An 18,138-nucleotide genomic window follows, 5' to 3' on the forward strand; every position below is an offset into this window, starting at 1 on the left:
TCTTACCCACCTGACCACAAACTAGGGGTGGTAAGAAAACACAGCCCTGCAGTTAAAATGCACAACGGTACGCCTTTGCTCATGCAGAAAGAAAGATCCATTGAAAAAGCTGAGCTGTGGATAAGAAACATGGATTATAGCTTTAACCACCGGTACGAAAAAGAACCTGACTTCTCCGTCCATAAGAAAACATTGCATGTGCCAACAGAAAAAGCTGGCAATGGCACTTCATGAAAAGGGTCGCTCAGGTTTCCGCAGAAAATGCCTAAGGACATGAATTTTGTGGTTCAAAAACATCTGATAATAATTATCCTTGCATTTGTACTTCAGAGGAGGACATCATTAGAGTGCTTTACTAAAACGGCTTACAATTAAGGAAGCTCATCTAATTACCAGGGAAAAGTTTGTGGGTCATTGTGGCCAAATTCATGTTCTCTCTATTACGGCCACAGATGAAATTCCCCCCCCCCCCAAAAAAGCAATTTCATACCGATGGGGAAAAATCCAATGTAACATAACCAGACAGTTAATAATCGTACAAAATAAAGTAGATACAGTATGTAAGACTTGGAACTTTTATGCTCATATAGTGCATTTTTATATGTTAATAGGTTTTGGAAGACAAAACGTAACAGATAAATAGTATAAATGGTTCATGTGCTGAAATTAGTCTCCTTATTTTGATTTGTATCCGTTAGCTCCCTTATTAAAGTATGAATAGATAGATAGATATTTCGATAGATAGCTAGATAAATGGATAGATATTAGAGACAGAGATTGGATGGATGGATGGAGACAGAGATTAGATAGATAGATAGATAGATAGATAGAGACAGAGATTAGATAGAGAGATAGATAGATAGATAGATAGACAGAGATTAGATAGATATATGGATAATTAGATAGATAGATAGATAGATAGAGGGACAGATAGAGGGACAGATAGATAGAGGGACAGATAGAGGGACAGATAGATAGATAGATAGATAGATAGAGGGACTGATAGATAGATAGAGAGATAGATAGATAAATAGATAGATAAAGGGACAGATTAAATAGATAGATAGATAGATAGATAGATAGATATTAGATATAGACAGAGATTAGATAGATAAAGAGATAAAGAGATAGATAATAGATAGAGACAGAGATTAGATAGATAGATAGATAGATAGATAGATGGATGGATGGACAGATAGATAGATAGAGGGACAGATAGATAGAGGGACAGATAAAATAGATAGATAGATAGATAAATAGATAGATAAAGGGACAGATAAAATAGATAGATAGATAGATAGATATTAGAGACAGAGATTAGATAGATAGATAGATAATAGATAGAGACAGAGATTAGATAGATATATAGAGTGGCCGGAGCACTGACCCCCCCTCCCCCCGGGCATGTGTGGAGGCCAGCATGACACTGATTGGAGTGGAGGTCATGATGTCACGGGTAGGGGAGGGGGAGTAAGTCAGGGTATAGTAAAAAGGTGAAGCTGGGGGAGGAGCGGCACTTTTCCCGCTCTGGGACACCAGTGAGAGTCCCACCCGCCCTCCCTAAAGACTTTGAGTTCGCAATGGGCTGCAAGTTTTGTGGGAGGCGATATGGAAGTTTATCGGGTCGTAGTGGCCTGGTGGCAGGTTTTTGGTGGGTCCTTGAAGTTGGTTCTAAATTGGTTCGGGGAACCCATCCGGGTATGGATCCCCTCATTGGCAGAATGGTTGGTCACCTGGTGATTTTTGGGGGATCCCGACGGGGTATGTCGGGGCCCCCGTGGGTGTTTTTGGTGGTTAATGAAGGAATAACCATTACACTTTGGTGCTCCTGAGCCAGTGTGGGTAACGGCTGGGAGCAATTTGGTTATATGGCTTGGTTATGGGAATCACCAGGGTTTTAGCTTCAAGGACCTTTACCACAATGCAAAATTTTACATGTTATGTATTTGTTTAATAAATGGCTGCTATGGCCAAAATTATCCAAAGATAAATTGGTGTCCGAGTGGTTATTAGCAGATAAGGGGGAATTGGAAAAGGGGTGTGTGGGCTTAATTTTGGCCGGAATCTACAATTCCAGGGTCAAGATAGATAGATAGATAGATAGATAGATAGATAGATTCAATATCTACATAAATGGACTGGCCTCAGCCTTGGAATCCTCCCCCGCCCCAGGTCTCAGCTTGCATGACCGAGAGGTGAAGATCCTGCTGTACGCAGATGATGCTGCTTTCCCCATCCGAGAAAGGCCTCAAAGATAGTCTGGCTGTGCTAGAAACATTCAGCACCACATGGGCTTTGCCCATCAACCAAAAGAAGACCAAAGTCATAGTGTTTCAGAAGAGGAAGCATAACGAAACCTCTACTCCCTCCCTCACACTAAATGGCACCACGCTGGAGAACGCCAGCAGCTATACCTACCTCGGTCAGGAGCTAAGCCAAACTGGGAGCCTTAAGCAAGCAGCAGAGACCCTGAAAGGGAAAGCATGCAGAACCTTTTATGCTATCAGAAGACAACTGTACCACCTCAAACCACCGGTGAGAGTTTGGCTCAAGATATTCGACAGCGTCATCACACCTATACTGCTGTATGGCAGCGAGGTATGGGGCCCAGTGACCTATCCAGACCAAACAAAGTGGGATTCCAGCCCAACTGAAGTCTTCCATCTGGAGTTCTGCAAATATCTCCTCCAAGTCCATCGCAGCACCTCAAACATAGCCTGTCGAGCAGAGGTGGGCCGATTCCCTTTATGGCTCACTATACACAAGCGGGCGCTATCACACCAGGCGCACATACAGAACAGCAACCCCAGCTCCTATCATCATAAAGCCCTGCTGAGCCGGAGCCCAGAGCAAGCCAGGAACCCCGGCAGCCAGTACAGCCAAAGTCAGCAACACACCCTGACAAAAGCCCAAATAAAAGAGATCTCAGAGAGCTGCAAGATGCAATACATAGAGGACTGGAAGAGTGAATTAGAGAACTCCCAGAAACTCACCATCTACCGGTCACTGCGGAGGGACTACACTCTGGCCCCATATCTGGAAAGGTTACGCCACCCCAAAGACAGGCAGACACTTAGCCTCTACAGACTGAGTGCCCACAGCCTAGAGGTGGAAACAGGGCGGCACCGACAGACATACAAGCCGCGGGAGAACAGACTGTGCCAGCACTGCCAGCAGGGGGCTCTGGAGGACGAGGCGCATTTCCTACTGCACTGTGACAAATACTCAGCAGTGAGGGCCTCCCACTTCCAGAAATTTACCGCTCATACACCAGACTTTCCATCCATGGACGAGGAGAGGAAACTCCGCATCCTACTGGGGGAAGAGGAATCAATGGGGGAGATCGTTGCCCAATATGTCACCACATGTCATAAGATATGGGGTACTAAAGACCTCCAAATGGGCCATCTCTCCCTAAATTGTGGCCCCAACACCCCATCCCCACAACCCTAACCCACTCCCCTTTCACACTTCTTTTTTTGCTTTGGCAATGCTAATAGTTTGTTGGTCCTGCCAATAAAGCCTATTTGATTTGATTTGATTAAGATAGATAGAGGGACAGATAGAGGGACAGATAGATAGATAGAGGGACAGATAGATAGATAGAGGGACAGATAAAATAGATAGATAGATAGATAGATAGATAGATAAAGGGACAGATAAAATAGATAGATGATAGATAGATAGATAGCTAGATAGATAGATAGATAGATAAAGGGACAGATAAAATAGATAGATAAAGGGATAGATAGATAGATAGATAGATAGATAGATAGATAGATAAAGGGAGATATAAAATAGATAGATAGATTGATAGATAAAGTGACAGATAAAATAGATAGATAGATTGATAGATCGATAGATCAATAGATAGATGGATAATAGAAATATTGAAGGCTTGTGTTTAGAGTCAAAATGTGGCTCATATATGATTAAAGGGGTTGTTCATTGATGGCCTATCCTTATGATAGGTCATCAATGTCTGATCAGCCGGGGTCTAACACTCAGCAGCCCCGCCGATTAGCTGTTCCCGCTGCCGGCAGCGGCAACAGGTAACCAAAAATACTCAGTTCCCGAGCTGCCCCGTCTTCTGATAGTGGCCACAGCCGGGTACTGCACATCCATATGCTATTGCTTTGGATGAGAAGACGGGGCATCTCAGGAACTGAGTATTTCTAGTCACTGGCAGCTGCTACCGACACCGTAATCAGCTGATCGGTGGGGTTCGGGGTGTTGGGCCCCTGCCTATCAGAATTGATGACCTGTCCTAATGATAACATACAGGACAACATCTTTAAATAAAGAAGCTCTCACTTTTTCATGTTGTAGAGCTGCCTATTTTTTTTACTATATTGTTGGAGGACTCTGCATTAGGGCTTAGAGGCCTCAACTTACTTTCACCTGACTGCTACTTCTGATTTCTCAGTATTATAGCTATATAGACATGTAATTGATAGATATAGATGAAAGAGAGATAGGTCATAGATACTCTATTAAAAGATGAGTTAAGTTCAAATGAAAAAAACAAACCGTAATATTTGTCCATTATTATATTATCTATACTGTTACTATGTAACAAGAGAGTTGAAATTAGAAGATGTAAAGAGTTACCCTTGCCCTTACTAATATAGTGGGTTTTTTTGTGTTTTTGAATTGTGGTCATTATAAAACGTTATAATCCAGGCAAATCTTGTATTCACATTTACAAAATCATGCAATTGATTTAAACCATAAAAATATTACATGTTCCAGGGCAAATATATCTTCTGTGAATTATCTTTTTCAATAAATTTAGTTTTGGACTGTGTTATATTTATTGTAAGAATTCTTCTTACCCGTGTAGCTTTTTCTTCTATGAGATTGTTTTTACTAGATTTTACATTTCTTTAGTATAAATTTTTAACCACATAACGGTTACTCCTGGGTAGTATTGAGAATCGCCTACTGAGACAGAGACGTGCAGTGATTTCTGCGTACTCTTGTCTCGGTATATGTGTAAGTCATAAGTAATGAAATGGCACTTTATTTTGTAAACTATAATCATGGTATTATTTTTATATAATTGTAACAAATGTATGTATTTGATCTTCTAACGCCCACACAGTTTATTATTATTGGATGATTTGCCGAAATTGTGATCAAGCTTTCTCAAATTAAGGGCGCTTTACACGCTACAATGTATCTTACGATGTGTCGGCGGGGTCACGTCGTAAGTGACGCACATCCGGCATCGTAAGTTACATTGTAGTATGTGACAGCTACGTGCGATTGCGATTGAATGGTAAAACGTTCATCGCATACACGTCGTTCATTTCCTAAAAATTGAACGTCAGGTTGTTCATCATATCCGGGGTAGAACACATCGCAGTGTGTGACACTCCGGGAACGATGAACAGATCCTACCTGCGTCCCGCGGCTCCCACCGGCAATGCAGAAGGAAGGAGGTGGGCGTTATGTTTACGTCCCGCTCATCTCCGCCCCTCCGCTTCTATTGGCCAGCTGCCGCGTGACGTCGATGTGACGCCGAACGTCCCTCCCACTCCAGGAAGTGGATGTTCGCCGCCCACATCGAGGTCGTATGGACGGGTAAGTATGTGTGACGGGGGGTTATACATTTGTGTGACACGTTCAACAAATTGAATGTGCTGCACATACGATGGGGACGGGTACGATCGCATACGATATCGTATGCTGGATCGTATGGTGTAAAGCAGGCTTTACAAGCTTTTCACATTTGCAACATTTTTCGTGATAACCCCCCCGCCCCATAAATAATAAGTAAACATTTAAATGGCCGTGCCGCCCTGAGACATGGAATGGGAGGATGAACTGTTTAAAGTGAATTAACCTTCCATTTTAAGTAAAAAAACAAAGAAACATTTAAACAACCCTTAGAGAATGGCGGTGGAAGGTGCAGACTTGTACATGAATCAGAGATTGTGAAAAGGTATTAAGAGGATGGCAGGGGAAGGTGAAGGGGATGTTACCATGCACAGATTATGCCAATTAGTTTTCCATTTGGCATATTTTTTCCAATTTTCCATACTTTGCTATATTGATGACAGTAAAGAAGTATGACAGCATTATGGTGTAGAACAGTAATATCATTTAAATTAATTTACTCTGACTGCAAAAAGGGCTGGGGTGGAGTATAGGGTTGGAGCAACAGAGTGTAAAAAAATATTGATTGAGTTTCCATTACAAAATGAACAGTCTTATTTATGGTTTTCTCTTTTTCCACACAGGCTGTTCCACCTCCTAATTTTGAGATGCCGGTTTCCATACCAGTGACCAATCCAAACAGTTTGGCTTACAGTAATCCAGCTGGCTCACTGGGTAACCACAACCTTCTGCCATTGTCCCATCAAACCCTGCAGAGAAACAGCATGTCTCCTGGCTTGACACATCGACCACCAAGTGCAGGTAACACAGGTATGATGCTGGTGTGGTGGCAAAAGTTTGGGGTCATCTAGGTCTGTGTATGACTTATTTGGCCATAGTACCGCTCCATTCATAAGCCATATACTTCCTATGGGCCTATGGAGCAGTCTATCGAATCCCATCCCAGAGGATCAGCCTTTCCCAAACACTTTTATTTGGAAGATCTCTTTCTGTCTGGGCAATAAGTGTACCACTTACTCATGTAATATTCACATTTGCAAAAAATTTGAATGTGAATTATGCAAATACATATATATATATATATATATATATATATACACACACACACACACATATATATATATATATATATATGTTTGCGTTGTGTGTGTATATATATATATATATATATATATATAGTAGTGTCATATATGTACTATATATATAATTGTGTAAGCAACCGCTGTATCAATCTAGTTGTGCACAGTCTTTATGGCAATTCTGCTTTAACTTTATCATGTACACAATATAAATATATATATGTACTGTATATATATATATATATATATATATTATATATATATATAGACAAAAAAGCAGGCAGCACTCCACAGGTTATTCAATTAACTGACCTCTATTGGTTACATAGGTGCATAGTGACGTTTCAGTTCTGATGTGATCCTTCTTCTCACATGAGAACCGAAACGTCACTATGCACCTATATAACCCATAAAGGTTAGGCAGGTGAAAAATCTGTGGAGTGATGCCTGCTTATTTGTATTTTTATGGATGGTTATCTGAAGAAACTGTATGGTGGGAATATTGCCCCCTAAAAAACGTTTTTGGTGTTGTGCCGCCCTATTTTTCAATTTCTCTCTCTCTCTCTCTCCCTCTCTCATATATAAATATATATATATATATATATATATAAATATATATATATATGTATATATATGTATATATATATATATATATACATATATATATATATATATATATATATATATATATATATATAAAATGTACTGTATATACAGTATATATGAAAATATAATTGTGCTCCATATATTATTGTGCTGTATATATTATAGTGAGACAGTATATATATATAGATATATAGATATATACAATTGTGTAAGGTACCGTACTAGTCACCTTGTGCACAGTCTTATGGCAATTCCTCTGATTATTTAATTAAACCATGAGCAGATTTGAATTGAAGCGGTGAGGTTTATAAGAAAAATGTAAAGTAAATATGAAATGTACAACATCGGCCATGTGGCAGCATTCTTCTCTTATTTGCTACAAAAGTAAATGTAACAAGAAATAGTTGGACGTTAATAGCCAAAAGTAAAATTGTGCAAGCCTACATATGATCTACATAGATTTGCATAAACATTGCATAAATGATAGGGGAAAACATTAAAACATTATTGTGAGAGGTTTTCTGTCATTAAAGCAGCTTAATTTATAGACAAAGACCCTGATTCCAGTGGTGTGTCACTTACAGGGCTGACTACTGTTTTGATAAAATAACTGTTTTATCAGCAGGAGATTATCATTAGAGGACTAGTAAATCTGCTGCCATATAGTCCTCCATATTCATGAGCGCTGTATAACCCCACCCCCACCTCTGATTGGCAGCTTTCTGTTTATGCAGAGTGCACTTAGAAACTTGCCAATTAGTGGAGTGGGTGGGGCTATGCAGAGCTCAGCATTCAGACAACTGGTAGAACTGCAGCAGATAAAACAAGGGATTTTTTAAAATGGCAGCAAGCAGGACAATAAGTGATACATCACTGGAATCAGGATGTCTGCCACTATATTATGCCACCCCCAGATATGGTAGCATAAACTGGGTGATAGAATCCCTTTAAATAATATACCATAAATATCTGGCAGATGAACATACCACTTCTGGGAACCACATATATCTGCAGGACAGGGCTCATCCAAAACCCATCTTACCTGCTAAAATGAGTGTGAGGACAGAGACCAGGGGGTCACTATTTCCTGATAGGTACAGGTCCTATAAGTGGGACCTAATTCTGTCAGATTCATTTTGACATAGGCAGTGGATATGTCATAAATGTCTAAGGTACAAATACTTTTTTTCCAATACATTTATTCTAGAAAAATTATCTGTTCATTATTGGGATAAGATGAAATGATATTTCTTTCAGTTGCTGCTGTATAAGTATTAGTTTAGGAGTTTGCCTTCCTATCAAGTCTTTCATACATATGCCATCCACACATAATGACTATATTATTAATATTGATTCCTATAAATACTATTCCAGACTAAAGGCCACTTTACACGCAGCGACATCGCTAACGAGATGTCGTTGGGGTCACGGAATTCGTGACGCACATCCGGCCTAGCTAGCGACGTCATTGCGTGTGAAATGCAGAAATGACCGTTAACGTTCAAAAATACTCACCATATCGTTGATCGTTGACACGTCGTTCTAATCTCAAATATTGTTGCTGCTTTTGGACGCAGGTTGTTCGTCGTTCCTGAGGCAGCACACATCGCTATGTGTGACACCGCAGGAACGAGGAACAACATCGTACCTGCGGCCGCTGTCAATGAAGAAGGAAGGAGGTGGGCGGGATGTTACGCCCGCTCATCTCCGCCCCTCCGCTTCCATTGGGCGGCCGCTTAGTGACGTCGCTGTGACGCTGCATGAACCGCCCCCTTAGAAAGGAGGCGGTTCGCCGGCCACAGCGACGTCACTAGGCAGGTAAGTATAGTGTGATGGGTCCTAGCGATGTTGTGCGCCACGGGCAGCGATTTGCCCGTGACGCACAACCGACGGGGACGGGTGCTTTCACCAGTGATATCGCTAGCGATATCGCTGCGTGTGAAGTGGCCTTAAGGTCCTATGCGCACAGTGCAGTTTCTGTTGTGTTTTTGGTGCAGTTTTGGGTGCCGTTTGTTGCCCTAAACTGCGTGTATTTCCTTCCCCAGCAAAGTCTATGAGATTTCTGAAAGGCTGTGCGCATGTTGCATCTTTTTTGCCTGCAGTTTTGGGTGCAAAAAAAAGCAGCATGTCAGTTATTTTTGCGTTTTTCCATTGAATATAGTGAAACGCATCAAAAACGCACCCAAAACGCGTAAAAAATATATGCGTTTTTATGCGTTATTTTTTCTGCCAGAGGGTGCGTTTTTTCCTGAAGAAACAAAACTGCAGTGTGTGCACATACCCTAATAGTGTTATTTTAGTTTGGGTGAAGCTGGGGGTTGTTTTTGTATTTCATTTGGAGGAGTAGGTAACACCTTTTTTGCACCATCTATTGTATACTTGTATCAACATTGATGTGAAAACTGAAGCATTTGTTGCACGGCGCAGGATAAATGTTTTTCCTCGTCTTGTAGTGACTGGAGTCTTCATAAGGCTTGTCAGGTGGAGCGCTAACCAGAAGTGTTTCTGTAGTGATATTGAAAGTGACATCTTAATATTCTCCTGGGATCTCTTGCACATTGCATCTACATTGCGTTACGCACATGATCAGATTCTCCGGCGGACCCAACATACCGTATCCCGACACTAGTCATGTGTGTGCTTGTTTATAAATAGGACTCAAGCTTTGTTTCTATATATGTATGTGAGTATTTTTACTCAGTGACGACTTAAGCTTTCATTTTAATAATAAAAATAAAATAGAAAATCTGGACTGGACAATTCACAGTATGGCTGTAACTAAAAAGAGGAAAACTCAGGGTTAATTTTATTTTTCTTGCTATCGCAAATACACGAGATTCAGAGAACAAATTCCTTCAATGGACTCTTAAGTTTCATAGAAGCGAGTTAAGATGTGGTATCTGTGGTGAATAGCAGCAATGCTGACTATGCCATTTTTTTAATTCTTAGGTGGTCTGATGGGTGGGGACCTCACAAGCGGTGCAGGCACCAGCGCAGGTAAATCATAGAGCTTAGTATTTTCTAACCTGCTCAAATTTACTAATTACTGGAAACCTAAATTCCCTTTCCAGACAAAAATAATGAGAGATTTGCTAAAATCCAGAAAATCAACTAATCTAAAATAAGAAAGAGAATGTGTGCGCACACATACATACACATATGTGTATAAGAATCTATTTACAGTAACTCTTTGACTGCCGCAGTGCAGAGGATTAAACTTATGTATCCTTAATTATCATGTACATGTGAAATGGCCAAAGTCCATCACATTATAGTTTTAGATAAGACTAAGCTGCTGCCATAGATAAACACCAATGCCACTATTGTGCAGTGAGCCATACAGAACCATATAGGGCTGAAGATCCAGGGGATCTTAAAGGAATAGCTTGACACCAAAAGACCCCGCACCCAAGTGGGAACTTTACCTTGATTCGGTAGGCTTGGTTCAGGCCAACAAAGAAAGGTGGTGATCTGTCAACCACAAGAAGACCCTCTTATATATATATCGGGTCTCCTATATTTCGTGTATGCAGCCAGTAGCCTGGGCCCCCTATATTATATACTTGTGTGGCGCCCGTGGAGGCTCAGGTCACCACAGAGTATAGGACCCCACTTAGGGTGTGGTGCTGATCATGGATCCAAAAGGAGTTCGGTACCGGCTTCACCATCCACAACCACATACACATATGGGTTGCCCCTTCCCCACTGGGGACTGGGCTGGGGTCGGGTATAAAAGGGGTTTCCAACAGTGTGTGGCATTTACAGGATGCCATCACAACAGGGGCCCCCAACCACTAGCTTAGGACCTGGGTAGGGGGAGGAGTGGCCACTAGGTGGAGTTAGGAGTCACACACGCAGTTTATTACAATTTCAGGGAGTTCTCCAGCAGGAGTGACAGTGAGCAGACGTCTTTCCCAGTAGCTCCTGGGGAACATAGGAGTTTAACGGTCGCTGAGAAGGATACTGTGTCAGTTCCTCCTGGACCAGCACTTTTCAGGGTGCAGCAACCTAGGGTGGTGTAATTCCACGTTGCATCACCAGATTCTGCCAGACAGAGAAGTTCCATGCTTCTTCGACCACCCAAGTTTCCAGAGCCAAGTGGTATATAGGACTCCCGGGGCTTAATCACGGTCAGACTCAAGGGGATCCCCGCTACTGGCATAGGGATTAGTACTCTACCTAGTACGGAAGGGACTGTAAGTGCTTCAAGTCACAGGGACCCACACTAAAAAGCACAGTGAGGAAGGGTCCACAGACTACCAGACCGGTTCTGACCTCCCGCGGATCCAGGATCAACCTGAGCCTATCACAGCAGTGACCAATGTGACAGGGCTGGCAGCTGAATTTGTAAGTAAACTACACCCTGAACCCGCAGAGACTGTGCTGGCTCGTCCTTACAGGTGCCGCTACCCAGCGCTTAGGTGTCAACGGCCATTAAAACCCTGATCATCCATCCGGGGCCCGCTCTGTCTGTGGGGAGCGAAATCATCTTGGCTGCCATAACACCTGCCCCAGCGAGGAACTAGGCAGTGGCGACTATTCCCTGCCACATACCACAGGTGGCGTCATGACAAACTTTTCCCAATACCCCGCTTCCCCCACCATTTACTGTACGTCTCGGGGCTACGGAGCCTTACCCGACCCGAAACGGCCCAGCGACAAGTAGGTTAACCACCTTCCCCGTGGGGCGCTACACATGCAGCCAGCAGTCTGAATCCTCTATATTATATATACATGCAGCCAAGTATCCTGGGTCCTCTATATCATTTATATACAGCTAGCAGCCTTGGTCCCCTATATAGTATACATGCAGCCAGCATCCTGGATCCTTTATATCATATATATGTAGCCAGCAGTCTGGATCCCCCACATTATATATTTATATATGTAGCCTGCAGACTGGGTCCCCTATATTATATACATGCAGCCTGCAGACTGGGCTCCCTATATTAAACACATACAGCCATCAGCCTGGGTCCTCTATATTTTATATATTTTACACATATATATATATATCTCACTGCCCGTGCTATTCTGTATAAATACACTGCACAGTACCACTACTCTTGTCCCGTACTCTGGATGTAATTCTTCGTATCTATCCTATTCTGTATATATACACTACACAGTACCACTTCTCATGTCCTGTATACTGGGCGTAAGTCTCAATAGCTGTATTATTCTGTGTGTGTGTATATATATATATATATATATATATATATATATATATATATATACTGTATATATATATACTGCACAGTACCACTTCTCCTGTCCTGTACACTGGGTGTAATTCTCAGTATCTGTATTATTCTGCATATATACACTGCACAGTGCCACTTCTCCTGTCCTGTATACTGGGTGTAATTCTCAGTATCTGTATTATGCTGTATATATACACTGCACAGTGCCACTTCTCCTCTCCTGTATGCTGGCTGTAATTCTCAATAGCTGTATTATTCTGCCAGTATATGTATGGGCTCTTACGCTGTATTATTTTGGACATGTTAGGGGGTGTAGTTTTATCAAAGGTGGGACTTTATTAAATGTCCTTTAAAAAATTTGAATCCTCTTTGAACTTTGGTCCAGTTGTCCGGGAAATATGGAACAGTAGGTTGGCAATCCTGGGCAGCTGTTGTGATTTAACCCATTAGATAAATGCAATGATGTTCCTGAAGCTGTGACTGATTATGAAGAGGTTTCTTTGTTTGTTATCTGGCATTACTATAGCATTGTCAGGGGTCTCTCTGCGAGGAAAGGGTCTCAATAAAAAGACTTGATGAGCAAACAAGTTCATTACAAAGTTGTAACTGTCTCCCTAATAACTGATCAGGACAATACATCTATTTAAGCCTGGTTATGTCTTCACTAAAGTCTAGGAGATGGCAAATGTTGTCTTTGTTCAGTGTTTCCCTTAAAAACAGAGAACTCTGTATGGTCCATATTTAATAGGTTTAAGCTGGTGGTGATATAATCATATTTTGTAATCTGGAGGTTCATGATCTTTTCTAAATTTGGAGATGAGCTCCAATTTTTTAGTCTATGTTTATATTTCCATAGAAAGGACAGTTCATCTGCACAGAATACTTGAGCATTTGTTATATTTTAGGTTTTTTGTACTATTTTAGGCATTTTATTTTTATGCAAATAATGCTTTTAGATAACACGAACATAAACTGAAAAGACATTGAATACAGTTCCCTTTTAGAGATGATCGAACCTGTTGAAGTTCGGTTCGACGGGTTCGGGCAGACTTTAGATAAAGTTCGGTTTGGGACTTGGACTTGACCTGAACCTCAGTGGATGTCACTGATTGGGAAGTTCGAATCTCCTCCCACATGCAGCCAGCCATAAACAAATCCCTTTTGGGGGAGGGAGGAAGGAGTTTTTACCATTTTTTTTTGGTGGGTGCCCACTACATCTGATCACACTGTTGTGACCCCCAATGTGAGTCACTCAAACACTGCAAGTGGCTCGCACTGGGCTGAGCACCGAGCGTACCTGAGCACAGCAATGCTCACGCAAGTGGTTTACATATGTAAAGCACCCGATCTCCGAACCCGATCTCCGTTTTTTTGTAAAGTCTGTGTTTGGTGCAAACACCAAATACCGAAACTCGGGTTCGCTTATCTCTGTACGCTTTCCAAGCCGACCTGAAAATCTTCACGTATATACATCTAAATATTAAAGTGTTTGTCAGACCTGTAAAGTAATGTAAAAGTATCTGAGATTACTTCAAAATATTAAAATCAAGCATACTCACCTGCTCCATAGATCCAGTGCAGGTCGCTTCTGTGGTTCTGTGGTTATGTCCAATCCCCAACTGTTAAGCGGGCTTTACACGCTACGATATTGCTAGCAATTGCTAGCGATATCGTACGCAAAAGCACTAGCCCCCGTCGTGCATGCAATTTCGTGTGATCGCTGCCACAGCGAACATTATCGCTACGGCAGCGTCACACGCACTTACCTGGTCGGCGTCGTCGCTGTGACTGCCGAACAATCCCTCCCTCAAGGGGGAGGTGCGTTCGGCATCACCGCAATGTCACTAAGCGGCCGGCCAATCAAAGCGGAGGGGCGGAGATGAGCGGGACGTAACATCCCGCCCACCTTCTTCCTTCCGCATTGCGTCCGGCGGCAGGTAAAGAGACGTTCCTTGCTCCTGCGGTGTCACACATAGCGATGTGTGCTGCTGCAGGAGCGATGAACAACATCGATATTCAACCATTACCGATTTTTGGTTTTGGGACGACCTCTCCATGGTGAACGATTTTCACTATTTTTGAGGTCGCTTAAGGTCGCTGGTAAGTATCACATGCTGCGATATCGTTAATGACGCCGGATGTGCGTCACTAACAACGTGACCCCGACGATAAAACATTAACGATATTGTAGCATGTAAAGCCCCCTTTAGACCTGTGATTGTTTGCAGTGATCAGGTGGCTGGATCAGAGTGACATCAGAGATGTATCACTAAACGTCGTTCCATTATATGACTATTTATTTTTTGTCAGTTTTTGGAAAATAACTTTCCCTCTACCTTCTAGAAGCCATTGGTGGTTTTGAGAACACTACAAGGTTCCTTAATTCTAGTTTAAATGTTAATAAGGGTGTAGAGATTATGTTGTACATCAACATTTTATCAATTAAGTATTCTTTTATAATGGAAAATCTGAAACAATGGCCAAAGCCCCTTAGTCAAACGTCGCTAAATATCAAACCTATAATAATGACTAGATACAGTACAGACCAAAAGTTTGGACACACCTTGTCATTCAAAGAAATTTCTTTATTTTCAGGATTCTGAAAATTGTAGATTCACATTGAAGGTATCAAAACTATGAATTAAAACATGTGGAATATTTAAAAAAGTGTGAAACAACTGAAAATATGTTCTAGGTTCTTCAAAGTAGCCACCTTTTGCTTTGATTACTGCTTTGCACACTCTTGGCATTCTCTTGATGAGCTTCAAGAGGTAGTCACCGGAAATGGTCTTCCAACAGTCTTGAAGAAGTTCCCAGAGATGCTTAGCACTTGTTGGCCCTTTTGCCTTCACTCTGCGGTCCAGCTCACACCAAACCATCTCGTTTGGGTTCAGGTCTGGTGACTGTGGAGGCCAGGCCATCTGGCGTAGCATCCAATCACTATCCTTCTTAGTCAAATAGCCCCTACACAGCCTGGAGGTGTGTTTGGGGCCATTGTCCTGTTGAAAAATAAATGTTGGTCCAACTAAACACAAACCGGATGGAATAGCATGCCGCTGCAAGATGCTGTGGTAGGCATGCTGGTTCTGTATGCCTTCAATTTTGAATAAATCCACAAGAGTGTCACCAGGAAAGCACCCACACACCATCACACCTCCTCCTCCATGCTTCACGGTGGGAACCAGCCATGTAGAGTCCATCCGTTCACCTTTTCTACAAAAACACGGTGGTTCGATCCAAAGATCTTAAATTTGGACTCATCAGACCAAAGCACAGATTTCCACTGGTCTAATGTCCATTTCTTGTGTTCTTTAGCCCAAACAAGTCTCTTCTGCTTGTTGCCTGTCCTTAGCAGTGGTTTCTTAGCAGCTATTTTACCATGAAGGCCTGCTGCACAAAGTCTCCTCTTAACAGTTGCTCTAGAGATGAGAAGCTGTGTCCAAACTTTTGGTCTGTACTGTACATCGCAGGTATAATCCAATACATATATTTCTTTATTGTTACCAATCTACACATAAAACATAATAAAAACTTAATAAAAGGGACGATAATCTAGAAATTTCCAAACCAAACAATAGGGATCTGGTCTTCTATAAATACAATGAAAAATTAATATATCTATATACCACAGAAACGGCATTATGTGAAAAACTGGTGATAATAGTATTATTAGTCAGATAATGGAAAGGGTAGAGAGATATAATAGGGTAATTTGCCAAAGTAAGTTATAAAAAATCACAATTATACAGATTACTGTGCCTCACATGCCTATACACAATATGCATTTTGCCAACACTTGATGATGCAATGGCGAAACACGCATCAGGCTTAGGCATGTGAAGCATGATGGTCTGTATAATGATCAATAGCCACAATAGAAAGCGGTTCTGCACTGCGGTCCTTTGTTTTCCCTGTAGCAATCAAACATACTGGCTTGGGTGGCAGCTCCTTGTAGTAAATAGGTGGCGCTCACTCTAGCATGTAGTCCACACTTGTAAAATTAAAAGAGGAGAAAAAAGAGTAGCACTCAACACATTAAAAACTACACTTTATTTTATTTATTTCATATTCTTAAAAATGGGTCGGCGGTCGGGTGCAAGGTATGCAAGGACAATGCTGTTTCGCGTCTGGTAGCACCTGTGGAAGCATCACCAGGTGCGAAACGGCCGTCATCCTTGTGCAGCTTGCACCCGACCGCTGACCCATTTTTAAGAACATGAAATAAAGTGTGTTTTTTAATAAGGTGAGTGCCACTCTTTTAGATTATATATATATATAATGATCATTCCTTACAATTGTTTTAAATCTTGGTGCTCTCTGTTGGCAGGTTTTATGTGCTCATTTCACGATTATTGACTATGAATATATTTTTAGTGGTATTACCGTGTTATCAATAATAAAGCATATGTTTTGAATGAAACCTGTGGAGTACATAGTCATTATTGTAGATTTGCTGTTTCTTTTAAGTTACAAATTTCAAGTTAGAATGTTTGATAATGATGATCGTTGTCAAAATAATGAACTACAAAACTACTTAAAAAATAAACAATAAATGCCTAATAAAATAATTGTCCAAGTTTTGAAAATCAGTCTCCACACTTAGTATTTAAGAACTTTGTAAAGACACACAGCCAAATCTTGTGAGATCTAAAAAAATGCTTACAAAGCACTTTACAGAAGCACCCGTAGGATCATTGGACATTTTAAAAAACATGGAAGCAGGTTTTTTTGTGACTTTTTTTGTTTCTAAATTACTTTTTGTAGTTATAGAATTAATAGTTGACTATAAGCTTTATGTGGACGCCCGGAATTCTAGACTATAGCCTTTATGTGGATGTCCTGCAGGGATAATGTAATGTATGCATTCCAGGGTTTCTGCTGCACGCGGCTTGTAATTTAGTCTATGAGTGCCTGTGAAGGGAGGAGCAGCAATTTATGGTCACAACCATGGTCTTTTGATCTCGCTTTTGTAGTTAACCGCAAAGAAAGTTCATATATTTTCTCAATGAGGCATTCTTAATGACTGACTGTATCATCTTCAATAGATATTATTCCAAACGTCTTGTCTGTGTCCAGTCATATAAATGGGGAGGCGACCGTAGAAAAGATGAATGATCTAAACCAAGAAGATGGAAATAAAATGTGACCAGTGCATACAGTTATAAGAAATGTGGACTCCATGGATTGCCAGTGAATTTTAATCATGTCCAAGCAAACTATAATGAAGATATGATTATATTTACATTTTACTGGGATTGTCACCATTCTCATCAGTCCATGGAGAGTATTGATCACAGTCTACGTATCCTAATCTAGACATGCTACAGCCAATTTCGTAGGACGACAATTAAACCTCTTAATATATTTGAAATGAGGCAGGAGATCGAAGGAGGAAAGCAATGTAAACATGTAATGAAGATACCAATTCCACGTAGATGTTGGCTTTGGTTGGATTTGAACACAGGACCCCAGCACTGGCAACATTGCCAAAGATTGTGCCACCCAAACTTGACATAGCTTATTATTATCAAGACTTTAAGTTATGGATTCTTCATCCTATAGATATACCACTTGATACTCTTGATTGTTACTTTTTCTACAAGGTCCTTTTGAGTAGCCATTGTCTA

The 18,138-nt window shown here is 41.2% G+C and overlaps 1 protein-coding gene across 14 annotated transcripts in view; it reads left to right on the top strand.

The window, feature by feature from the left end:
- MEF2C (myocyte enhancer factor 2C) overlaps positions 1–18,138 on the top strand; it is a 370,333-nt gene that overhangs the window by 307,561 nt on the left and 44,634 nt on the right. For 8 of the 14 annotated variants that reach the window (XM_075325112.1, XM_075325110.1, XM_075325119.1 and 5 more), the window contains 2 exons: positions 6,246–6,432; positions 10,257–10,304. In XM_075325112.1, coding sequence (XP_075181227.1) covers positions 6,246–6,432; positions 10,257–10,304 — 235 coding nt within the window. The remainder of the gene's footprint in view (positions 1–6,245; positions 6,433–10,256; positions 10,305–18,138) is intronic. The other 6 variants (XM_075325114.1, XM_075325113.1, XM_075325124.1 and 3 more) reach the window with 3 other exon arrangements.

Source organism: Anomaloglossus baeobatrachus, chromosome 1 (assembly GCF_048569485.1).
Source record: "Anomaloglossus baeobatrachus isolate aAnoBae1 chromosome 1, aAnoBae1.hap1, whole genome shotgun sequence".
Taxonomy (NCBI): domain Eukaryota; kingdom Metazoa; phylum Chordata; class Amphibia; order Anura; family Aromobatidae; genus Anomaloglossus; species Anomaloglossus baeobatrachus.